Source organism: Falco naumanni, chromosome 3, assembly GCF_017639655.2.
Source record: "Falco naumanni isolate bFalNau1 chromosome 3, bFalNau1.pat, whole genome shotgun sequence".
Classification (NCBI taxonomy): domain Eukaryota; kingdom Metazoa; phylum Chordata; class Aves; order Falconiformes; family Falconidae; genus Falco; species Falco naumanni.
Window position 1 is genome coordinate 99,490,106 of NC_054056.1, and position 27,457 is coordinate 99,517,562.

General features: G+C 36.0%; 1 protein-coding gene across 2 annotated transcripts in view; it reads right to left on the reverse strand.

Annotated features, from left to right (window-relative positions):
- Positions 1–27,457, reverse strand: part of CSMD3 (CUB and Sushi multiple domains 3) — a 726,030-nt gene that overhangs the window by 591,253 nt on the left and 107,320 nt on the right. For both annotated transcript variants that reach the window (XM_040588420.1, XM_040588419.1), the window contains exon 3: positions 23,374–23,486. In XM_040588420.1, coding sequence (XP_040444354.1) covers positions 23,374–23,486 — 113 coding nt within the window. The remainder of the gene's footprint in view (positions 1–23,373; positions 23,487–27,457) is intronic.

Consider the following 27,457-nt stretch of genomic DNA (forward strand, 5'->3'; position numbering starts at 1 on the left):
GATAAGATGGTAAAGGGAAATGGTAATTAAAAAGAAGTTGGAAGGTGAGGAAGATTTTAAAGACCACTCCTTGCACACTATCCTCTCTCATTTACAAGTTCACTTGTATTGGAGTTTGTCAGCTTGAGCAAATGCTCCTGGATATCACAGCTCCTCTGCCATCCACACAAGCAGATTATAGAAAATAAAATCACAAGGTTCCAGTCTGCTCTGGAGCCAAAGGCCTGGGACTCTTGGCACCTGAAAACTGAAAGGGCCTATACAGTTCTTCCTTCACAATTTAAAAAGTGTATTATTGGGTTTGCTGCTGTTATTACATTGTAGGCAGCAGAAATGCTGACAAGAAGCATTTTTAATTCAAAGGTTCTGTTCAACAGTTCACAGCAGAGAAGTGACCTAGAATCCTCTAGATTTTCTGTGGCAGCCAAGCTGGCAGTTACAGACCCTGCAGAGATTGTTTATAATGTAACACTGTTCCTCAAAAGAAATACTACATTGTCCTCAGTCCTACCTCGTCTATTCCGACTTGGGGTGGAGGTGAGGATATCTGTGTAGACATGAAGTCCGTCTTTTCTAATCTTGCCAGTGTTTTAGCCTCAATAGAGAGTTTCTCATGAAGGCTTTAATGAATATTTCATTTTCTCATTTTTAACCTTTCATCTGTCAGTATAGACAAATGCTACTTGTTCACTCTTGTTTTTCCTATTTATGCAATAAAATCCAGGAGAGAAAAATTAGATTCAAATAGATCTACTTTAAAGAGAATGTATGAAGGGTTAATAGAATTCAGTGAGAATTTAATGAATATAGTAAATATTTCTTTTGGAAAAAAAAGTACTTTCTTAAAGTTTACTTTCATTAGCTGATAAGAAAATAGCTTCAGCATTCTCAAAGCTTAATTAAATACCTACAAAGACAATAAAGGAGCAAACTATCACCACAGTGAAGTTCCCTAGATAAAAATGATTGCTTTATTTAAAATAAAACATATCTGAATATGGGTCTATTAATTAATTCAGTAGAATGTTATGTTGCTTATTAAAATATTTTAATAATTTATAGCAGAATTAAAATGAAATATTTTTTATATTCTTAAAATCATTTCATATGATATAGTAGCGTTTTGGATTTTTTTCATATTTTGCTGGCTCAAGACACCACAGCAATGTTGTTATGTTCCTGACAAAGTAGGGAAGGAAGTTACAGTGCATCAGGTGAGCATGCTGGCAGCTGTCACCATGCCTGCAACAGTGTAGCATTCTCAGGAAAAAGTTATATACTGAACAGTGAAAAGTACTGATCTAATCCATGTCAGACTGCTACCGAATTGCAGTCGCCACTAACGTACAGGTCTATGAGCCCCTGGGCTAGACTGTGGAAGGACACATAATGACTGAAGTTGTTTAAGTTTAATATTCGTTCCAAAATGTGACAGATATCTTATGATGGCTAATTGGACTGCGCCTCTTCTTTTTCTCTTTTGCTCTTCAATAAAATTATATGATTCTTTATTTGAAAGGGTCATTCAAGAAAAAAAAAAAAAAATTTTTGCCTCTTACTAAGCAGTTAGTATTGCCTAAGAGTTCTTCTTCAGCAAGGTGCTGGTAGAGTTCTGGGGATAAGAACAACCTGCAAGGTCACTACTGTTTTGCTAACGCTTGGTAAAACAGGAGCAAGCTTTAACAGAAATCACCACCATAACTCCTCCTTCTCAAAAATCATACTAGTAATGCTGTATGGGAAATAACACCCAGTGTAGTACCCAGATCTTTTCTTATAAGGCCTGGGACTCCATACAAACTCTGAATCTTGCCTTTGGTCCTGCTATAACAAGCCAGGGTATTTCAGGCAGTACTTGATTTCTTTGGATGAAGGAAAAACACATTAACTTAAATATATATACTAGTATTAAACTTGTATTTTAGTACAGGGAACCATACAGGAAAGAAGTATAATCAATAGTTCATAATATTATGCAACAGAATGAAATTATAAATGCAAATATTTAAGTATATTACTCTATCTTTATCTCTCTCTTACTATGATTTAACATGCTGTACTTACTATTTCTAATTTCCTTTGTTGAACTGATCCTTAATAGGCCCACATTGTTAAATGTTGCTGTTTTAAGGAATTAAATTTAAAGTTGGGTGAAAGGTTTACAAAGTAGTCATGTTTTTGCTGCTCTATAAAAAAAAAGCTTTTTGTGTAATGGACAGTATGTTGTTTTCTTATCAAGATGATCTAATTTTTTGAAATATGGAAAGAATTTAATTCTTCAGTTGTAATGTTACTCAGATCCTATTAAATAATGCTTTTCTGTCACAGACTTTTAACTACATGTTTTTAAAGTGCTTAGAGTTCATTACAACAAACTCAGAAGAACAGACTAAAAAACATATTGCTGTAAAAAAATAATATTCTTAATACCAAATTTGTGAATAAGAAAATAATTTTCTGCATTTTAAAGGGATGGTGAAAAAAAGATAGGAAGAATAGTACCTGAGTGGTACAAATTTGCTAAGAAAGGAAGTGAACTTTATAACTTCTTTGAATAATCACCTGGCATAGAAGAGACTGTAATCCCTCATGAAATAAATACCTTATTGTTCATACAAGTAGAAAAGCTGCAACAATCTAGACTGAGAGATATCCACAACAGAGTATCTAATAGCAAGTTAATTAATAGGTTTACATAGTCTAGATCTTGAGAAAGTGACCAGTTTTAATTTAGCTAAATTTACAAGCAGAATGGCAATTTAAATTTAGGTCTTTTCTTTAAAAAGGAGTTTTCTAGCCACTACGAGGAATTCCCAGCCTGCTGACAGGCATCTTTTGCAGATTGCAAAGCTATTCAGCTACTGCATCTGGTTCTTCTAGATGATAAATTATTTTTACATTTCCATACATTACTGTGAGATCAAGGTTCATTCAGAAGATGAGTTATTCATCTAAGATTTTAATTCCCCTTTTCTATTTTAAAATTTAAACAAATCAACTGAAGGGTTCTTTTTTTCTACAGTCTATAGACTTCTTCAATACCTATTATCTTTCCAGCACTCTTTTAAGTTCACAGTAATCCAATTAACTTTCTTGAACTGCTTAGTTTTTCATGAAGTCTCAGTTCAATAACAACTCTTTCACTAGCTGAGGCTCTTTGATAAGACCAAATATTGTTTCCTTTTGTCATCTTTCAATCTTTCTGACAACCTCTTTACTTTCCTGGTTTAGATTGTGAAGTCATGCTCTTACAAATTAAATCCCTCTAATAATACAACAGATTTTCTAGTGACAGTACTAGAGTTTCAGAGACTTTCTCACTTCACATATATCAGTGACAACATAACATCAGCTCCAGGTGAATCACAGAATGGTTGACCATTGCTAAATCAAAAAAAAACACAAAAAAAAAAAAAAAAACACGAAGAAAAAAAAGTTAAGATGAAAAACCAAATCCAACCTTTACGTTGAGGGCTTTGTTATACTGTATGATAGAATTGTTTTGGGTTTTTTCTGGTTTTTTAAAAAACACTTCTGTTAGCCAAACAAGTCACAGCCAAATAAGTTCTGTTAATAAGCTCTCAATGATTTGTTGGAGTAAGTAGATGAACACTTACTTACCAGAAAAGTTAAAAGACTGTGCCATCTACTTAAGGAGCTAATATGCCACAGGGTAAAAGTAATAGGGTTTAAACAGACTAAAACACAAGTCCTTTTTTGATAGCAAACACTTAACCACATTTATGTTTTTCAGAGTTGGTAGTTAGCCAGAAAAATTAGCAGAAAATATGCAAATAGTTCTCTGTGTTGAGTTTATGCAGCTTTAACTAATGGAATTTAATTAATTAAATTGCTAATGTTGCTCCAAAAGGAATGAAAATTCAAGAAGGAATTCTGTAGTGGCAATGTAATTTAGGCATTTACTCTGAGTTTATAAACTTGAAGTAAAAATATACTCTTTTAGCACTTTGTCTTGTGTATGGTCTATAACACATTGAACATGAAAATCTTTCAGGAGCAGGAAATGTGTTTTATGCATCTTTGAAAAATGACATGTAATTTAATTACACTTTTTAAATACCTGTATTATAATTCACTTAATTTCATTTCACTAGGTGACAAAATGGTGCAATCACTTTGTTAAAAAGAAAATGAAAGTCACTATCAATATCAAAGATGAGTTTTTCTTGCACTCGGTATCTACAGCATCAAATTTAGAAGATGCTTTAATAACCAGAAATTTGACACAGTGCAATAATATTCTAGTTGACTGAAACACTGAACATCATCTATACATATATTTCTGTGCTTATGATTATGCCATGCAATGAAGAAGAAAACTAGGACAGTTGTATGAATTTGTAAGTCTCAGAACTGGACATGGGCAGATAAAGAGCTTTTTTGACTGGTTTTCTGAGGATCACTCTGACAGCAAAGATATGCACTGAACTCCTTTCACAAGTTTTCTACTGACATGAAAACATAATCATGGTGTCCACAGTTAGGTTTCTATTTTGGTTTTCAAACTTAAGAAACAATGTTTTCCACAATAATAATGGGGAAAAAATAGTTCTTTTTCAGAGGACAATTCAGAGTCCAATGTAAATGGAATAAGATAAACTAAATGCCTTAAATTAGTAATGTAAACACTTCTTCAGTGTGCTTTATAAGGTATTTTGAAGATAGAGATCACCTGGTTACAAATGTGAAAATTATAGTCCTGTGAACTTCACAGGAAGGTATTCCTGACCTATCACTTCAGAAATATAAAGAATGAATGATGTAGTAAAGATTAAAAAAGCCTTTCTTTCAGTTTAATTCAGGAAAAAAAGGAGAGTTTATGATCTTTGGAACAAGGGGCAGGCTGCTCAGGAGGGCTACAAGGGTGTTGTGAGGTTATGTAGGGGGAAAATTAGAAGGGCCAACACCCAACTAGAACTTAATCTGGCTACTGCTGTAAAAGACAATAAAAACTGTTTCTATAAATACATTAGCAACAAAAGCGGTCCCAAGGAGAATGTTCATCCTTGGTTGGATGCAGGGGAAACATTGATAAAGGATGAGGAAAAGGCTGCGGTACTCAATGCCTTCTTTGCCTCAGTCTTTAATAGTAAGACCAGTTGTTCTCAGGGCACCCATCCCCCTGGGCTAGAAGACAGGGACAGGGAGCAGAACGAAGCCTCCACAATCCAAGGGGAAATGGTCATCAACCTGCTACACCACTTAGACACACATCTGTGGGGCCAAAAGAGATCCACCCGAGGACACTGAGGGAGTGGCGGAAGTGCTCACCCAGCCACGTTCAATCATTATCATCAGTCCTGTATAAACTGGGAGGTCCCAGCTGAATGGAGGTTAGCAAATGTGACACGCATCTACAGGAAGGGCTGGAAGGAGGATCCAGGGAACTACAGGCCTGTCAGTCTGACCTTGGTGCTGGGGAAGGTTATGGAGCAGATCATCCTGAGTGCCATCACGTGGCACATACAGGACAACCGAGGGATCGAGCCCAGTCAGTATGGGCTTATGAAAGGCAGGTCCTGCTTGAACTAATCTGATCTCCTTCTATGACAAGGTGAGTCGCTTTGTGGATGAGGGAGAGGCTGTGGATGTTGTTTGCTCAGACTTGAGTAAAGCCTTTGACACCATTTCCCACAGAATTCTCCTGGAGAACCTGGCTGCTCCTGGCTTGGGTGGGTATACTCTTCCCTGGATAAAGAACTGGCTGGATGGCCAAGGCCAAAGAGTTGTGGTGAATAGAGTTACATCCAGCTGGTGGCCAGTCACAAGTGGTGCTCCCCAGGGCTCAGTACCGGGGCCAGTTCTGTTTAATGTCTCTATCGACGATCTGGATGAGGGGATCAAGGGCACCCTCACTGCTTTTGCAGATGACACCAAGCTGGGGGAGAATGTTGATCTTCTGGATGGTGGGAAGGCTCTACAGAGGGATCTGGACAGGCTGTACCCGTGGGCCGAGGCCAATTGTGTGAGGTTCAACAAGGCTCAGCGCCGGGTCCTGCCCTTGGGTCACAAAACCCCCGCACAACAATACAGGCTTGGGGAAGACTGGCTGGAAAGCTGCCTGGTGGAAAAGGACCTGCGGGTGTTCATTGACAGCTGAACGAACATAATCCAGCAGCGTGCCCAGGTGGCCAACAGCATCCTGGCTTGCGTCAGAATTAGTGTAGCCAGCAGGACTAGGGAAGTGATTGTCTCACTGTACTTGGCACTGGTGAGAGTGCACCTTGAATGCTGTGTTCAGTTCTGGGCCCCTCACCACAGGAAAGACAGTGAGGTACTGGAGCATGTCCAAAGAAGGGCAACAGAGCTGCTGGTGGCTCTAGAGCACAAGTCTTATGAGGAGCAGGTGAGGAGTCTGGGGTCAGAGAAATGGAGGCTCGGGGGAGGCCTTATTGCTCTCTACAGCTACATGAAAGGAGGTCGTAGAGGTGGGTGTCAGTCTCTTTTCCTAGGTAACAAGTGATAGGACCAGAGGAAATATTCTCAAGTTGTACCAGGGGAGGCTGGGTATTAGGAAACATTTCTTCACTGAAATGGCTTTCAAGCATTGTAACAGGCTGTCCAGGGAAGAGATTGTGTCACCATCCCTGAGGGTATCTAAAAGATCTGTAGATGTGGGACTTTGGGAAATGGTTTAGTGGTGGGCTTGCCAGCCTTGGGTTAATGGTTGGACTTGACGTTAATGATCTTTTCTAACCTGAACGATTTCATGATTCTATGTCTGCTTACTTACAGATTTCATGAAGATACCTAGTGAAACTATAAGGTCTGCACACTTTCAGCCATCACAGTTCAAAAAAGGACTTAGCACATGTACACAAAGTACAAATATCTTTCAATAACCTTAGTGAGAATAAATATCAAGGCCCTGAGAGTAGCAATAGACCTTGACCAGCCTCACCTGGGATACTCATCCCTGCTTATGGTCCCAGGACACTCACCTCATCTCATCCCAGGGTTTTCAGTCCCCTGCTGCAGCAACACTGAGTGTCAGCCTGCAGCCAGTCTCCAGATGTCTGCTGGACTTATGCCTTGGACCTATGCTGTAGGGAGCTTAGCTCCTGCAATGACTCAGCCCTGTGCTGGTACCCTGTCTCCAACCTGGCACTGGTCCCATTTCATTTTGCTTCCTGGATGTACCCTGGCCCTGGTCCATTGCCATGTTGCATGGCTACTGATGGACCCTGTTACCAGCCCCCAGCTCTGTCCCCATATTCAGCCCCTGTGGGACTGTGTCCCATTGAAAAGTCACAGCTTGTGTGGAGTGACCCTCAGTTTCTTGTTCCTTCTCTTTCAGCCCTTGCTGCTCTCTGACAATTAAATCACATTTAATTAGATGTACTTCAAGCCAACTCCAAAATCAGTCTGCATTTACAGGGAAATAAATCCTTCAGGAATGCACATTCAATTTTCTCATTAGAAATTAACATGATTACTTTTGATTATTTTCTATAGGTTACTTAATATAGAAGCAGAAAATAATTCAAACTGGAGTCACCTCAGGAGGGCTGTAGTCCAACCTCCTGCTCAAAGCAGGATCAACTAGAGGACAAGACCTCAGAGTGGAGGTTCCACAACCACTCTAGGTAATCTTTTTGTTTTGGTCAGGATGTCTGTCTTGCCATTATTCTCACTGGACACCCTTCTCACTAGGCTCCTTAAAGGTACTGGAAGGATGCTTGACACCTCCCTGCCCCTAGTCATCTCCAGGCTGAAGAAGTCCATCTCCCCTAGCCTCTCCTCAGAGGGCAAGTGCTCTGTGATGGCCCTTCCCTGAACTTGCTGCAATTTATCAGCATTTTTCTTGTACGGAAGTTCCAACACTGGGTGCCATATTCCAGATTTAACAGCTGAGGAAAGGGAAATAATTTCTTCCCTCAATCTACTGACTACTGTTGATGCAGCCTAGTATGCTATTAGGTACCATTGCTTCCAGGGTGCACTGTTGACTCATGTAATAAGTAGTTCAGTCTATTTTTCCTTTATAAGAAAAGAATAGTCTATTCCATTAAAGACTGGTGTTTTCCCAAAATAACCCACTAAAAGAATAGTTGATTTTATGCCCAAAGGAATGACATCAACTGACCAAGAGTTCCTGATACATTCATTTTCCTGTAAAAGACGGCATAGCATATCTATGACAGTCATAGAAGCCATTGGCTTATTTTTCTTTGAAGATGACCTTCTCTGTGATATGAAAATCAACACTAGATGTATCTTAGGATATATAATGGGAAGACAAGAAGGGTCTGTAGCTCAGGATTTGAAATAATGCCTTCCATTTGCTTTAAAACTCTTATGGTACTGCCCTTTAACAAACCTACTGTGTGAACACCTGGATGTAGCAGCAAAGAATATCAGACAGACTGAATTATTGCTGCAAAATAAAAACCAAGTGACTCTGAGTAGATGTCCAGTCTGTTGCATCTAATTAACTACTTTAGATTGCTCTGAAATATAACATTTGTCTTGTGTAATTTTCCTTGGTTCTGGAAAAAAGAGGGAATGAAACCTGTTCCTTCTGTATTATTTAATTTGGGAGTAAAATCAATTGATAACCATCCTTAGAATCCTGTGTAATTTCTGTGGGAAGTGGAAAGTGATGTTGATGCTCTCCTATGCTACACTTACACAGATTAAAACCAGAAGATGATACACATGTTAATCTTAAATTCTTATTCTTCAAATGATGCAAATGCAGTTGGCAACATTCATTTAAAAAAAAAAAAAAAAAGTAAACTGGAAAATCACTTTGACTTTGCACTTCTGAAATAGTACAGTGAAAAATTAATCACCAACTTACTGAACTTATCTTTTTTCTTGCAAAAGATCTATGAACAAAACCAATTTATATAGTTTTAAACTAAATTAGTTACGTTTGAAGGTAAAAAAAGAGGCAATGGATCAGATGAACTGTAGTGGTCTTGATTTTGATTAGCAATGGAGACACACATACTCTAGGCCAGATCTGTAGGCCATATTATTAAATCTAGAGCAAAACCAAGAAATTCAGCAAATAAGTTTCCCAGCTTCAGACTTTCGAACCAGCAGATGAATTCAGAAATATGCTAAAGTCTAGTCTTGCCTTCGTTGCAAACAAGTTAAAATCACAAGAAAAATCCACAAGCAAGTAACATGTGAAAAGCTTAGATAAATTGGTTGCAGGTAGCAGTATGGAAGGGTCTTTGACTCATCCTAGTGCTCTTATGAGGGAAAGGTGAGTAAAATTGAAATATCGCTGTGGCCTTTCAGCAGTCCCACCAGTGGAAAGCCCCAGGTGCCCTACAGAGTCAATATGATGTTCAACTGCTTGTAAGACCACAGATGTGACCTAAAGGCAGGAACAGCAAAAATGCTACAAGTAATTACATTTTCCACCATAACACCTGCACTTATATGACAATAGGGGCCTTTAAACTGTTGAAAATTTGGGGGGGACAGGGTGAAAAATGTGAATATTGTAGTTTCTGTAGTAGTATGTCATATATTCTGTCAAAGAAGACAAAAACCCCAACTGTGTTATAGTTAGCATGTACTAGTCACGTATGCTTACTTTGTAGCCCATAGTGAGAAAAGATATGGGATGGCACTCAAGAATTGTTTATCTCTGCCTTCTATTATACAGAAAGTCTGCAATGGCAATACAGGATATCAACATCAGCACTGTAATGTGTATTGGAACTCTTGTGAGGTGAATCCCAACCATCTAATCCCTCACATGTGATAGGATTTATAAAATTATGTAGCAGTCTTTAAAAATGTTACCTACAAGATAGTGTACTTAAAGAAGTGAGCTAAGGAAAGAATGTAATAGAAATTAAAATTTAAGAAATCTCGCAAGAAAGGAAACCAGTCCCAGAAAATAGGGCAGTATCCTTTTTCTTTCATTTGTATCTATGCCACAGGTAGTACTGGAGGTGAAGACTGATATATGTCACAATCATCATAAACTCAACACATGCTGTCTATCAAATAAATGAACTTGAATGGAGTTCTAAACTATAGAGACAAAAGAAAAGAACTCCATCCCTTAAAAAGGAGGAGTGAAGGTATAATCTGAAATACCTCATATGGGAAAGCCAGCCTTAGAACAGAAGGGGTTATCGGGCAGAGGTTGGAAAAAGGAGACCTAAATCTCAGGAGAAATTGAAGAAGCCCAGGAAAAAATGTGTGCTGTATGTTAAGATTGCAACTTCTTAAACTAAATTTCTTTTTTTTTAGTTATTTCCAATCTGTAATACATATTTAATCTTTGGGATTTTTTTTCTTTTTTAATTTATTGTTTCAAGTCTGTATAATGATCAAACTGGATTCAAGTGAATGTAACAGGCACATCGTATAATACTTTCATGAAAGACTCAAATCCAAACATGACAGATTTGCTTCTTGGAGTATTTGCAAACCAAAACAATCTTGGGAATCCAAGATATTGTGATTTCCTCTAAGCAGCAAGAGTCAGTTTTCTGTATTTAGTAAATCTGGTACCAGGCATTATGCAAAGAGAAACACAGACAAGTAGTGATACAATTCACAACTGTAAGACTGTTACAATCTATTGTCATTCTGCATTACACACATTGCATCAAGTTGCAACTAAAAAAATGTTTTAAATTAAGGTAAGTGGGCTGTTGTCAAAGGAGCAATGTTTTTTCCCACCATTACCTGTATGTATCTCATTCATGTTTTGGCTTGCTGTGAGCATTTGTGAGCCATGCAGCAGGCTGGATCAGAGAACACGATAAGGGAGTAATACAGGTGCAACAAGACTATGTTTTCATCCATACCAATTCCCTGATCTGACTCCTGCATAGCCTTGTGAGTGCTACAGCGAGCAAACAAGGAAGAAGAAAGGAACATGAGGCTGGGGACCAGACTAAGAAGTGCCGCAAAAACAATAATGGCATTTAATACTGTAATTCAAGTAATATTCTCTCCACTAGTTTTTCAATTTTTTTTCTCTGCTCTGTAGTTCCAGTTTAATCTCACCAAGCTGATAAGTTACTCCTCCGAAAACTTCACTAATACCATGCTTATTTGTCTTGGTCCATTGATCAAAACTGAAATGTGTTGCCTATCAACACCAGTGTGAGAAAATCCTGTGCTATGAGTCTTTGTACCATTTGGCAGTTATAACCAAAAGTTTTAGCTTCTATTTCCTTTTCTATCATCATCTTCAAAGAATTTATTCTTTTGATTTCTTTGTTCAATTAGCTCCTGTTTTTGAGCAACTTTTCCTGGGTTTATTAAATATTATTTGATGCTTTACTTTAAAAGGTATTCTTTGAATAGTAAATATATAAATGTATTTAATTGATAAAGAAGACTTTAGAAAAAGTGTCTTTCAAGTGACTGCAGAGCCTTGGAAAAGGTTGAGGTATAAGGAGTCTGTATTTCATTATACCTCAACAATATGTGAAGTTGGAATGTAATTTAGATATGACAATAGCAGAATTGTGGATGGAAGTAGAAAATTTTTCTGTATGAAGATGCCTCATGTCCTGAATCGGACATTCTTATTGCTTGCAATAAGAGCTCTTGTGACAAGTACAGAGTTGAGCAGTTATGCTGTAATTAAAGATGACATAGCATGTTGTTATTTTACAACACTACTTGTCTATAAACAGCTTATTCTTATCATCTCTCTATTTACTAATAACTAGTAAACTAGAGAGTCAAGGTGCTGAGAGGAATAAGCATACAGCGCAGGCTTTCAGCTCTACATCATCAATTTAAATCTGGACACACTCATGTTGAGAAGCCATACTTTAGTAGCATTTTCTTGCCCTGTGGTTGCAAATCATATCCGAGATGATGCATATCTTCATCACAAAATCAGCTCTACAACTGCCACTAACTGCATCAGTGTTGATTATCTCTTTAGAGAGACTGGGAATTGAATGCTACAACTGGCAATGATATCTGGTCCTAAAAGAACACTTATTCCTTATAGGCACACTGACAGAGCAGTAACTGAAAAGCAACCTAAGTGCTAAATTCAATTAAAAAAATTAAATCTTTGTGACCCTTATGCTTTAATTTCTTAATTACTCATACAATAAATATGTAAGAAAGTCTCCTAGACATCTATTTTTTATATGGAAGCAGTAGGATTGCTTTCTGATTAAGGTCTGTCCATTTTCTCTGTACTCACTTCAAATGCTGTTTTATTTTATATATTGTATATATATATATATATGTATATACATTATATATAGCAGGGAAACTACAGAATGTGAGATGAAAACCAAAAGCAAAGAAGGTATAAGAGTTCTGCACTAAATCTCGAGATAATATTTTTATGATCTTTTTAATTACCTCACTGTCATTATTTTCAGAATATTCTTTAAAAAAAAAATCCTAAATGTAATGAACTGTTTTTAAAGTATGTAAACTTCTAGGCTTTTCGATCAAAAATGTATCAAGAATTCATTATTATTTTTCCTTAGGATAAACCTCTTTGTTTAAACAAAATATAGGTTAGTTCTGGAGTTTTAAAACCTTTCTAATGTAAAGCTGCATTTAAAAAAAACCAGTTTTAAAATTGTATCAATATTTTGGGACCACTTTTCAAATTTCATCTATGGTACAGATCTTAGATAAGCAGCTTAGGTAATTAATTTTTAGCTGTAACATGAAACTTATGGTCCATGGGATTTTAACGGCCTGCTGACAGCCATCTAATAAAGGAATGGGATTTTTTTTATGTTGTTCATCAACAGAAAAGCAGAATTACCAAAGGAAAACAGCTCCTTCAGCCAGAAGACTAGTATTTACTTGTCGATACAATTGTTTTCAATTATTTTAACTTTTTTTTTTTTTTTTTTTTGTCCCTCTAAATTGTAAGGCATTTGACAGACCATCTAGTTCATGACCTTATTATCCACCCATTCCCAAAGCTGTCTAAATTTACACTGAGGTTTGCTTTTATGACCTCATTGGCTAATGAGCAATTGTCTGCTAAGGACTGATCAAAAAAAGCAAATCACTTCTAAAAAATTTTATTTCTTTTCAAAAAGCAGAGGATTCCAGTGCCGAGTAAGCAACTAGTTTTCTCTTCTTGTTAAAATAAAATTGTTATTATAATCACAGCTAAATGGTTATAACAGTATTGTTCTGGATGTCAGTGACTGGCATAACTGGATGCTTTATTTACAAACCTAAAAAAAAGTTCAGCTATTCCCAAGCATTTTGTGTCACATAATTTGTATTAAGCTTGCTACTGAATGCTCAACAGTATGGCTATCTTATTATGGATCTAAGTGTTCAAATATGAACTATAAATTTAACTCACTTGTGAAAAACTGGCAAAATTTGAAAATCTGTTCAGGTGACAAAATGAGTCTGTTCTTAGATTACAGCTATGTATTATTGAGATGCATGTTCTCATAATGAATAAACTTCTCCACCTGTAAAGTTTCCTATTGACTTTTGAAGAGTTTTTAAGATTTCATGCTGAGCATACCAAACTTGTTCTTGCAGATCTGTGTATTTTGATACTATTGATACAGAAATTCTATGAAAGCTGACAAAATCAAAGCCAAAATTCTATCAAATACCAAATGTGGGTTGAAGAATTCAACCATATATTTCTAGAAGTTTAAGTATCACCCATTAGTAGCTCCATTTTTATGAACTTTATGGATATTTCAAATTCTGCTATTGCATATTACTACTTCAAAATTTCCTTGAGCTGTAATTTAGGAAAAGCATGAGGGAAGCAAGTGCTTATAAACAAGGAGCTGCATTTCATTTGGTACTTTAATAAGCAGTATATTAGTTCCTACAGAATACTTCTTCAACTATATTGGATTACAGTTACTGCTACTTGTCTAGACATGGGATCAAAATGTGAATCTTAAATTTGATTGCCCTGAGATTTGATTTTGTCAGGGTATTGTACTTATCTTAATAATATGACAGTCCAGTAGATGAAGAATGTAAGTCACAAAGAAAAACTCAGAATCTCTTGGGACATTTCTTTCAAGACTTGCAGTGTATATTCAATTTTTTTTTTCATGAAAATTGACAATGAAAATACAAGAAAAAACCTAAAGTAAGGCTGACATTTAATTAAGATCTCAAATTAATCACTGTCTTAGTTAAGCTTCAATATGAAGCGTGTATCAAAATGATAAATTACGGTAGCATAGGTTGACAAATATGGCTTCTTTAACAACATTATTCTGAAAGAAATAAATTAAACAGAACATTGAAATAGTAAGTGAATTTTTTCCAGACTAAGGAGAGATATTTTTTTCTCCCAATAATTAAATATTTCTTAAGGCAGAAGAAATGATTGGGTTTAAACTTTCAAATAATGACCTTTTTTGCAGATGTTGAAACAAATGAATATATTTCCCTTCATTTTGCCTGGAACAAAATCATGCATGTTTCTGTGGCTCTCTAATCAATCAATTTATTTATTTAATTTTTTAAGATTTATCAAAGAAAATTTAGCATCCAACATAAAACAACTGAAGTCCAGCTGGCAATTGCAGTAGAATAAAACACTAGGTCTATAATCAAGCACACGTACATGAGCTTTTTTGCTATAAATGATATGTTATTTTGCAAATGAAAGAACAAGGAAGAGAAGTCTTTCTAGATGCATTTAACACATACTCTCTTGAAAATAGGCTGTCAAATCCTTGGCAGCAGGAACAATCTTTAACTGTACTTTTGCATACTGCTAATAAAGTGACACAGCCATCTATACTGAACTTTTGAGATGTAACTAGTGGTTAAATATTCTCTCCTGCATGGCACCATCCCCTGCCTTCAAGCCAAGACCTATAATCCTGGACAATGTGCTTTTTGCCTTGAGCCCAGATCCATAATTTCACAGAGCAATTGATATCTGTTCAGCTTCACAACTGCTACTTCACGCTGCTCAGCCATGGAAGTGGCAAAAATGTGGCAAAGGGAAACCTTAAGCAGATCAAAGGTTGGTATGGAATTCTGAGGGCAAGAGTGAGGGGAATATGATCCCAGATGGTGTTGGCATCCCTATCAATCCTTCTGGTTAGGAGAAAAGCTCTGGCAATGAGGAAGCGCATCCAGCAGACCAGTGCCTAGCTTCAAGAGCTTGGCCTCCTTAATCATGGTACCTCATCTGAAGATGAAGTAGGACTGCTGAGAGGGAATGAAACCACATGATCAAGCAAAGAAGAACACAAGCACAGGCAGACTTGCTTACCTCAAAAGCAGGGCCTTTAAAAATAGTCTTGTTGGGGGCAGGGACCTAACTACAGAGTAGAAGAGAATTGAGCTGGGAACAAAGTAGTAAAATTGGGACACTAGACTTTAAGACATCATATTTGGAGTTATTTGGGGAATTGTTACATAGAATCTCTGGGGAAGCAATTATGAGAAGGAAGGGCAGCCAGAGAGATGTCTGATTTTTTAAAAGACAACCAACTATTTTAAGGGGAAATGAACTTTGGCAGATGATTCATGAGCCTAAGAAGGGAGCTTAATGATCTAAAATGCAAAGAAGTACAGACAACAAAGAGATTGGAAAAAAGAACAGACAACAAGAAATGAGTACAAACGTGTTGTTTCAGTACTTAGGGACAAAATGCAGAAGGTCAAAGTTCAAGGGGCTAGCAAGGAGTGTTATGGATTATAAAAAGGGATTCTACAGGTATGCTAGTAGCAAAAAGTGTGTGGGGAATACAACCACAGATAACATGGAAAAGGATAGAGAACATGATGCCTTCTATGCGTTGGTCTTCACAAGAAGAAAATTCTTCATGTATCAATATGGTTGGGGGGGAGAGAAGCAGCCCATTCTGGGTGTGGAGTTGAGGGATTATGGAAAGAAGTTGAATATAGTCACATTCATAGATTCACCCAAGGGTACTGAAAGAGCTGTCCCACCATGACTGAAAAACTGCTGTCTGTAATCCGTTAAAAATTACATCAATCAGTGGTAGTCCCTTGACTAGACAGACTAGTGATGTACCTGTCCTAATGAAAGCAAGAGGCCACCACAGGCACTGTAAACTAGTAACTCTTCCCTCAGTTTCTGGAATAGTGTGAAGAGCACACTTTTGTAATCCATTTTCTAACACTGAAGGATGAAGGTAACTGGGAATAGTCAGCACAGAGTTACCAAGGGCGTATTATTCTTTATGAACTCAAATGACATTTAAATATGTTGAAGGATGTAATAAATGACCACTGCCTCCAGCAGCCCAGGGGCTTGGAGGTTTCTCTTGCCCAGCCATAGAAGGCAAGCTGGGGGCACCTTGAGACCTGGGAGTGTCTGTCTTGGGCTGATGGACCTTGTTGCTACTTTCCCATTTGCAGACTCCACCAGTTGCACAGCTGAGTACTTATGCCAGAGAAACAGAGGGACATGCAGAAGACACAGGACTGGCTACAGACTGCCCCAGACAAGGTGCTTCCTTCAACAGCAGTTACCTACAGGAACGTACTCGCATAAAACACAAGCACTAGCAGTCAGGTCCCTTTTTTGGCATATGCAGGAGGTCACTGACCCAGGCACACACCCAGGACCTCCTGGGGTCACAGGTGCACACACATTCGCAATCCCCCAGGTACCAGTGTGACACCAGTAGCTGTCACTCAGCCCTTGAAGCCCTCTCACACAGGTAGAGAGATCGCATTGAGAGTTAAAAAAGGATTTAATAAGAAGATAGGACAGATTGCGGTGATGAGGTTGCAGGCTCAGACAAGTGTACTGACCAGACCTGTTTTTCACACAGACATCACAACACCCACAAAATGATGAAAATGTAGAACAGCACAAAATAGTTTGTGATTTGGGACAAAATACTGGATGTTAAGACTTTAAAGAGAAAGAATAGTCTGAGGTGTGTGATTTTATTGCAGTACTTAAGAACCTAGCATAAGAACTAACAGATGCTGACACTAAGGGCTCTGTAATTTAGGAGATAAAAGCAGAACAAAAGCCAGCGACTAGAAGTTTTGAAAACAGAGTAAGAAGTCTTACATATCAGTGAGGCAGAGTGGCCAGTGGAATCAAAGCAAGTGATATTTTTCTTAAATCTTGATGTCTTCAAGAGCTGAATTTGTTTTCAGAAGTTATTCTTTAGTGATTGCAGTATAAGAAAAAGGTGTGAAATGCAATAAAAATTAACCAGATTTAAGTCCACTGGTCTATTTTTCTTTACTCTCTGGATCTATACAGGAATGGTATAATAATGGTAAAATTAATAAGCGCCAAGGCAACCTGCTATTGATTTCATAACGAGTGACTCCCTTCTGTGCTACAGCATTGCAAGTACTTCTGGCATTAGGATTAGCGTGGTAGTCCTGAGGCAATGATCTATTGTGACACACAGGCTACACGAGGTCAACTGGAAGAAAACAAGTATTTTCCCAGACAATACTCATTTTATTTAGTGACAATGTTAAATATTAACTGACAAGAGTGTATTTTCAAAATAATACTTGCAATTTTAAAAAACATTGTCTAGGAAGATGTCATGTGACTATACATCTCTGTATGACACATGGCAAAGAATATAGATTTATAGTTTTACCCGATAAAATATCTAAGTTTTTTTTTATTTTAATAGAATGAATATTTTGATTTGCTTTTTCTTGTCTGGATTGATGCTGAACTATTAATAATATGATCAAAAGCAGGATAATGTTCTGCTATTGTTAATCACAACATAAAATTTGTGCAGCTTTAATTCTCTTAGTGCAATTACACTGCAAACACATCAATATAAAATCACTTTTGCAACATGACCTAGCACTACATTTTATAGCATAAATATTTATTTATTCTTTCTTTAAACTTTGCTTGTGATTTGATAACTCCCCTTCATTTATTACATCAATTTTAAAATATTGACAATCGTCATTTTCCCTTTGACTTCCATTTACCAAGGGATTTCATAACTACCTACCATGTTAATGACTGTCTTGACAAATGGTACAATAAAGCCAAAGCCTGGTAAGTATCTCCCATGTTTTTTATTTCGCTGAATATAAAGCCATTTTATTTCTGCATGACATGCTGTGGACAGTAGATACAAGTCTATGAATAGGCATTGTTGGGATGTTTTCTGTCCACAGTTAGTATTCCAAGATCAGAAGGATATGACAGATAGTTTTATGTGACTCCTTAGACAATATGGCAGATACTCATATATTCAACCAAAAGAAACTCCAGCACCCTTTTTTTTTTTTTTTTAACTTGTTATCTAACAGGTTAAATTACAGTAAAAATTCAGAATTAAGATTGTAATCTTATATTTAGTATGTTTCCTTGTTAGATTTAATATGCTTCATTTTCAAAATAGGAGTTTACATGATCAATATATCTGTTTAGGTAATTTAAGCATTCTTGATTTTTTTTTTTCTTTGTGAACTTTCTTTCAGAAACACTAGGCAAATTCTATTTAATTCCATTTTTATTAAGGGCTTGCTGAAGCAATCTTATGACAGAAAGTAGCCATACCCAAAATAGCTATGGCAAAATCTGAACAACAACAATAACAAAAAGCCTGTGGTATCTGTCAGGTAGTAAGCCTGGTGACAACTTTACAACTTAAAGTCTGTGGCTTTTACAACTCTAGCCTAGCAAACATTTTTTGTGCAGATCTTTTATAGACACCTCTCCAATATTAAGCAGTAATTCATTAGTAATCCTTTAAATTTTTACATGAAGTTAGTAGTGATATTACTAGCTTAATACAACTAGTACTTTGTGAACCTTACCTAAATCCAAGATTTAGATTATGTGTAGTAACATTTCTGAATTTTGATATGCAGAAGAGTTAAAAATATATTATCCTATTTGTTCACATTCTCTAGCTTTATACCAACAGCCAAAATTATTTTTAGCATCCACATCCTGGCACTAAGTCCTAATATTATTTCTGATCTACATGCTTCAATAATCCTGTACATTAGCTACCAATTTTTCTTAATATTCCCGAAAGAAATGTGTAATAGATCCCTAGAAGTTACTAGATGGAAATTCTATTATGTTAATAAACACCATCTGCTCCCTTCTTTCCTTCTCCCACCTCCTGTTACCTATAAAGATAAGTCTTGAAATTTTTAAAATTGCTCTCAAACCCCTCTCAAAATCATTTCAGCAGAATTGCCGAATTCCTATTGCACCACCCCAGTACAAACATGAAGACCATTTCATTATTTATGCAGTGTACAGTAATTCAGTTTTATAATTCATCTTTTAAAAGATGTGTAGCACTACAAAACAGATAAAATTATATTTCATAACACTATTATAAATAATTGTGCTTAATCTCCAGGACATTCATAGTTTTATGTATAAGAATAACTTACATACTAAGTTCCTTTTTTCTTATCCATGATCAATAGAATAGCACAAAAATGCCTATCGTATTTATCTCGAATGAAGATTGCCATAAATACTAGCAGTAAATTTGTTAATGAAGTCAATGATTTTAACAATGTCAGCTACCTGTTTAATAGCTGTTAAATAGCCCAGCAAGAACCAAAGGAAGCACTGTTCAAAGCAGGACTGGGGTCACTGAAACCCCTCGCTGTATGGGCCAAGCTGCTTTGTTGCTTTCTTTCTCAGCAGCTGTATTTCCCCTCCTGTGCTCTCAATGAATAAAGCTGCTTATGTATCTTAGGAACACAGGAAATGGAAAAGTGCATCAAATTCTTCTATTCCAAACCCAAAATAATCTTATCAGAAATAAAATAAAAAGGACACAGCTACACTATGACTTGGCCTAAATTATCAAATAGGAGATTAAGTATAACACTTATCCTCCATATGTTAATAGCCAAACATGTTACACAGACCCTGAAAGCTACTAAAAAAAAAAAAAAAAAAAAAAAAAAAGATGCCAGAAACCTCTCCAGAAAAAAAAAAAAAAAAAAAAAAACAAAAAAAACCAAACACAAAACAAAAAAACCCACCAGGCATAGAATCAGCAGACTTCCCCCCTTTCTTACTCCAGCCAGCAAAGCTGGGTTGCTAGACAGAGACAAAATGATAAATTGCAGCTGGTAATTATTATAGCTCGAGTTTTTGTCTTAAAATCCCTCCCGAATTTTCAATGCATGTCATCATTTTCTGTTGTCACTGTAAGTGAAGTCCTTTTCTTTTGAGTAATCTGTTTCAGTTTTCTCTCACAAAATCTTTTTTCTCCACGGGTATTGTGCTATATAGACAGTGTATTTCTCAAATGTGTTCTTTCCTAAATAATAGACAAACTGAACTTAAAAAACCAGTACCAAATCTAACTCAAATATCCCACTTGACGCTGAGGAAAGAAAGACAGGTGAGAAGCAAAGGAGAGAAGAAGAGACAAAGAGAAGGATGAAGGGACAGAGGGTACAGACTGAGTCTTATGGTATTGATGGTAGGAGGCCAGAGTTGGTGTTTCTGTGGTCTATTGTGTACTTAGTTTGACTGGATGCAATTGCAGACGCTTGCATGTGCCCCAGAATAGTAGTTCTATTGATGATATAAATTCATGTCTTTTCATTTTTTTTCCTCAGGAGACCAGAAAATTAATATGTTCCTCTATGCTGTGATCAAGAAATTCCATGGTAGAGTCATATTTCCCACAGATAATATCAGGTACTCTGGAGTTTCTTGTCAACTTTCAGCTCAACTGCAAATATCTCAAGGCAGATAGGAGGTCTGAGAAGGAGCTGTTGGTGGCCTTTGTTTATTTGGTTTGGGGCTTTTTTTGTTTGTTTTTTTGGGGGTGTTGGTTGTTTGTTGGGGTTTTTTTAGACAGTGAATAGTAATGTATCCCATATAACCATCTATGACATCTATTTCCAAATGTTTCAAAGGAAAGTCTGTTAAATGATCACTGATTATGAAAGGTATGTTCCTTCTTTTTCAAATCACACCTGGATCTAATCTCTTCAGATATATGTCTCTACTGCTTATCCTGCCTTTCATGCTGTCTCTATCATTCTGCTTTATTTGAATGATAAGGTGCTAATCATTTCTATCTTAGGTCTCAAATTACAGATCCATAATGAAGCACTTAAGTATGTGGTCTGATATTTAGGGGTACTCAGTATGCAGATGTTTCATCAGGAAGGTAAAAGAAGAGGTACTGGGCAATCAAAATTTTTAAAAATTGGTTACTAGGTAGAACCAGACCTGAAAATGTTGATTGCAGGGTTATACACATTCACAAAGAGTACAAGAACAGAAACGGAGATTGCCCTGATGTGATTACCATTTAAATACATCTATTCTCTCATGTCAAGGAACAATGCATGAAATGAATGTAACAAAATGAGTTTTCATATCTTTGCTGGCTGGGTATAAAGACAGGAAACTTCATAGGAAGTCAGAAAAACAGGAATTGAAAGAAAAAAAACTGAATAAAGGTGCTCTGGTGCAACTCTTCAAAAAGCAGGTCTGGCCATGGTAAGAGAGACTGCATTTAACTAAAACTTTGGGCTCTAGCCTAACTTCTTTCAATATTCCTGATTTCACAAAATAATGCCTCAGATTCCAGAAAGATGAGTATAAGATTCAAGGTAACAAGTTTATGTTTTGTTCTAAAATGCTGATTTCTGTGGTTGAAAGTAAGATATCCCCACACTTTGTCAGTGATTTAGGAGCCTGAGTTTTATTACTCACCACGTTATTTTAGCCTGGAAAGGAACTATGTGAGGCGTCAGTCATATGTGCAAATTGAACTCTGTTAGTGATCTTCTATTTCAAGTTTAATCATTCTCTATGATAACTGAAATGCATAGTACACTACCTGTTAGTATTAGTAGTGCAAAACCTTTTGGCAAACAACATACAAGGACAGCAGATGATACCATATATAGTGAATCTGAATTTCCCAATTTATGGCACCACATCAATGATGAAAAATGCTGCATATTTTCCTAACATGCATGAGAAGTACATACTATATTTTAAATAGTTAAAATTCCATAAGAATTGCATAGTATATTTCCATATGACATTTTTGCAATAATGCTGCTGCTGAACAAAGTTACTGAACACTTGAAAAATTATCAGACTACAGAGTAGCTATAATCTAGCCAAAAAAACCCTGTTACACTTAGGTTGAATTGACAAACTACAAAGTAGCTATAATCCAGCCAAAACCAGTTACACATAGCTTGAATTTCTGTTTTGTAAACTATCTCTTGCTTATGTGTAAACCAGAAAAAAGTGTAATTGCTTCATCTGTTTTCTATAATAACTCAAAGGACAAGAAAGGCTTGAAAATTCTTATACGTTTTTCATTTCATATCTTGACGTAAGTGCATATAGGAGGGAACGTCTATATGAAGTAGCATTCTAACACATCATGTCTGAAAGTAAACTGTGTCAATGGCTGAAGATATTTTACTACAGAGTGACTGTGGGCTGTGTTTCTATGGCAGCCCTTCATTGCATTTCCAGTTTACATATATTTTCCTAGCTGTCAAAGTGTTACTCAGCTAGTTACTTTCTCAAAGATTAGTTTCTTTTGCAGATGGGACTGAGCAGGGTACAATGGTCTCAGAGATTCTCCACGCAGTTTACTATAGCTCCTGGCTTGCAGAGAGAGATGCTTAACAGAAGGAAAATGATCAAGTGTCATTACATCAATTTAAATAAGGAAAAGAAAAAAAAAAAAAAGGGGGGGTGTGTGTAGAAAAAGCAAGTTTCTGTTTATATCCTATAAATACTTGCTCATGGTCCCAGTGCCAATAAAATGATCTAAAAAATAAATTGATAGATGATATATTCCAACTCTTCAAACATGACTAAAGTGAACTTGATCATAAACAAGGTCCTTCCTAGAACATACACACAGCAATAAGAACTTCTGGACTTCAGGAATACATGTGCCACCTCCTTTACTTCAGTGTCTGTGTGAAAAATGTAGACAGTTGTGAAAACTGCAATAGGGAAGTAGCTTTATGTCAGTTCAGAGAACTGAGTCAGCATTTCTCCTATGCAAAAGTATGAGAAGGAATCTATCCATAAAACTTGCAAATATAAATTCAACTATCTAGTGAAATTCAAGAGTTAGTAATTTCTTGCCATTAATTTGAATAAGCGTATGTTAGAAGGACCAGAAAGATTATGATTATGTTTTTTTTTCAAATTTAAAGAATTTGGCATTATTAAAGGAAAGGTCGTATAACATTTGTGTCTGGGTGGGACTACAGACAGTTGAGTTTTAAATATTTTGATTTCAGATGTAAGCTTATACATCTGAATGACTCCATGAAAAGCAAACATTATAACTAGGATAAAGGTGTAAACGTGTATTTGTATAAATTTTAGTGGAACATTTAGTTTTATTATGTATAGAGATCAGAGAAAAAAAATCCAAAATCCAGAATATTTTGTTAAGAATGTCTTACCTTCATAATAAACTTTAAACCCATGAGCACTAACTGCAAAGTCACTTGTCAAGCGCAGTGAAAATACAGATTTTGTACTTGTCACAGGTGGAGGAAGATGAAATCCTGTTAACCTGAGAAACAAAAAAAGCAGAACCCATGGTTAATTGTCTGAAAAATAAAACTGTGACAGATGTCTGTTCCAAACAATATTTCATCATGGAAAGCGCAACTGACTTGAAAGTGTATAGTTTATATTACTTGAAAAAATTATTTTCATATGATAGTTTAAAGAATCAATATAAAATTTTAGCAGCCTTCATGGACACTGAACCAGGTAAGGTGTATCAGTTTGAGAAAACTGTACTTAGTAGACATGATAGTAAGATATAGAAAATGGACTTTAAAAATGGTCCAGATTATCAATTGATGGAAAAAAAAAAAAAAAAGCCCACAAACCATCAGCCAATTTACACTCGTTAGGGTTATGTTCAAGCATCTATTGTATTATTTTGCCCAGGCAGAATTGCACATATTTTACACAGGCTTCTGTTAAAGTTTGTAGTGGATCAATTGCCTGCAGTCATATGATGAAAGAAAGGGGAGCATGAGTCACTTTCATGAGAGAATTTAAGATTATTTAATCTATGTACTCCAGCCTCAGAGAAGATATTTCTGCTTTCACCTCTACCAGGAAATCCAGAGAGCATCATTTTGAAATCACACATCCATAAAGCAAGCTCTCTTACAAGGAATTACAGGGTTACTAGGATTTTGGGTTTCTTTGGTTGGTCAGTTTTATTAAAACCGCTATGTTTGAATTTTTGTGTACCCATAGCACTGCTATGTTCTACTAATACTCAGCTCTGCACAATCTTTTAATTTGATATACATATGATAACACTTACTTTCTCTGTTCTAGGAAAATAACCTCTTCAGGGTTCATACCAGACCAACAAATCCCAAAGTATTTACGTGTCAAAAATATCTAAAGAGCAAATCAAGTAATTTAGCTGCGTATACTCACCAGTGACACCTAGATATGCCTTTGGAGCCCGGTTGGCCATGTGTGGCAAATTCTGTAGCAGATTAGGATGATTTATTTTAATAATGATTAACATTAAATTGTTTTCATGTGTTTGTAGCCCGGCCCTATTTTTACTTCTTACTTTGAAGTTATAATTATAGAAAAATTTAGATTGGAAGGGACAGCTATGTATTAAATGAGATTCACAGAGACATTTGATTTTGCAATACATCATTACAGGATTCCAGAACACCTAATTCATAAGTTGGTCTTGTGGACATTTAGAAAAAAGATATAAACTCTGATATTTTTTTACTGGAATAAAAAGGTATATTTTTTGATTTTGCTTGATATAAGTACTGCAGACACCAATGGTGCTTAGTATTGCTTTAATACATTTGCTGCTGCTTGCACTGAAATTCAGTGTCAGTCTTGTTCTGAGATGAATAAATAAGTTATGTCCTACCATTATCAGTATTTCTAGTCTTACCAGAAGGAAAGACAGTGATGACAGAATTTTAAAGGTCAGGAAATTATTTTCTAAAAAATTATTGTGATTTCAATATTACATTTATTGAATGTTTTATTTATTTTTAATGTTAAAATACCTTTAGATGAGTTCTGTATAGTGTACCAGTAATTTACCATAATACTCATTTGCTGTGGGGAGCATTAAAAGTTCTATATTTTTCTCTGATGACTATTTACTTGGTGTTGTTAATAGATACTCTATAATGGGTGTTTTACTGTTGTTTTTTTCTTAAGTAATCTTTGGCAAAAAAACCTCCAGAATAGCCTGTCTTTTTTTCCCCAGAGAATATCCATTCATTACCCTATGCTCTTACTGAAAACACTGTTAAAGACGTTGCAATAGCCAATATATACTATTGGTTACAATCATGACAACTATGAAAGCCAAAAGATAAGATATATTACTCACAGCATAATGAGTAGAAAACTGAAAAACATGAGCAGAAGTAGCAATGACACTTAAAGAGGTGTATATGCAGATCTACATACACGCAGCAAGTCGTCTGTGTGTGTATCCAGAAACCTATTATTTGTTTTGTCATTAGCATTTTCATGAATAATGTCATTAGAACAAGACTAGAATAAAGATTTAATATTAATATGAAAGGAGATAATTATTTACAGAATATTTAGAAAATACTTTTTTTTAATTGATTACAAGAATACATTTTTGTTCTAACAAAAAAAATATAACTAAACACTTATGTCTCCCAAATGAGCATATGCATAATTGTTTGACACATCAATATCAGTGGAATTTTCCCATTACCTTATTCATAAACCAGTACATACTTTAATTCATTGGTATCACCACTTGAAAGTAAACTCACCTGAAATAAACCCAAGGCAACAATTTTAATAAAACTTTTATCTGCAGCACCCAGCAGGTTTATTGGTATCTACTTAGCTACTCACTGATCTGAGGGAATTGTGGGCATAAACGCATAGCCAGCAGAAAAGAAATATACATTTATCCCAAATGTTTTAATCTTATGAGTGGTACACGTGCACAGCTTAGATGGATAGGGTTTTTTTAAAAAATTAACACATATGTTACTATTGTGGCAAGTGTTACGAGCTCCTCATGCAAAACAGACCATTATAAGAGCTTTCAGGGGTATGCCCTTTATCGTCATTGTTATGCTGCATTTATGCAGAAAGTTTTAGTTGGTTTCTTTATTCTAGTCGTTACACTTAATAGGAAAAAAAAGTGCAGAGGTTTTATTTGTGGTTTAGTAAATGCAAAATGAATTTAAAAATTCTAATATGTAATAATACAACACGCAAATATCGCTTGGTAAAATATTGCAAATTTTCTAAATGCAATGTAATGTAATTTTTTCAGACAATTGAAGTAACCTAATACTTGAGTATTATTCATTGGGTACTACAGTACATTGACCTCAGAGTTTAAGTCTCATTTGTATGTAAAAGTCTACAAAAAGTCATAAATGTTAGCTTGAATAGTTTGTCATTTAAGATGAAACATAGGAAGTACATAATAACTGCAGGAGAGAGATGTCAGCTAAGCAGCAAATTGCCTGTAAGATAATGTATGTGCATAAATCTGATACCACTTCTTTAGACCAGCCACACCTATTAAGAGATTACCCTGGTAAAAGCAAAACTATAGGTGGGACACTTACGCAAAACAAGCAGTCATCTCCTTAAGCTGGTATCATCTGCATATTAAACAGACTTAAAGTTCAAATTTCCTGTAGTAGCTGAGGTTTTTTTATCTACAGTGATTTTCTCTCTTACATTCCATTTTCATATTCCATTCCATTTGCATCAACTTTTTCAAATTTGAAATACCTAATAGAGCGATTTGAATGTCCCTCTACTGCTGTTTTAGATATTGTGAGGTATTTGAGACATAAACACAGAGATGGTACACATGCCATTGGACCAAAATGAGACCCATGTTCTTCTGGAGAGTTAGAGGTCGGGTAGGATCACTTAGGGATTTGAGATGTGCCTGCATGTTCTGTTAAGCACTGCAGTCATCCCTCAGCAGAAAAAAATTTATACTAGGACAGGTGGCAGGTTCTGTTTGGTTTGTTTTTGGGTTGGTTTTTTTTTAGGATTTTCATTTACCCAGTCCTCATCCTCTTTCCCTTTTTGGTTTTGGAATTGGCTCTTTTAATAATCCCCCAAATCCATAAAGAAATCCCATAAGCCATTGGTATGTACTGCTGTGGTGAGAAACCATGGGAACTAAAGACAATGTCTATAGAAGTCTGAGAAGGAAATACACTTCCTTCTGTCTCAACTCTTTAAAAAATGAATTTTTGAACTATAACATTCTCCTTGCATTTTTGATTGAGATGCTGCAGCTCAGCTATGGAGTGTTATCCAACATGTGTGCTTGGCAGCACGCTTTAGTGGTTAATGTCCAAAGGTAATGGATCTCAAAGGTCTTTTCTAATCTAAATGATTCTATGATGCAACAGTAAGTACAGAGTACTATAACTACTCTGTGGTACCCTCTTCATCCTCCTGAGGAAAACCCAAGGCTATTGGGGATCCAGAAGGACATCAGAAGGG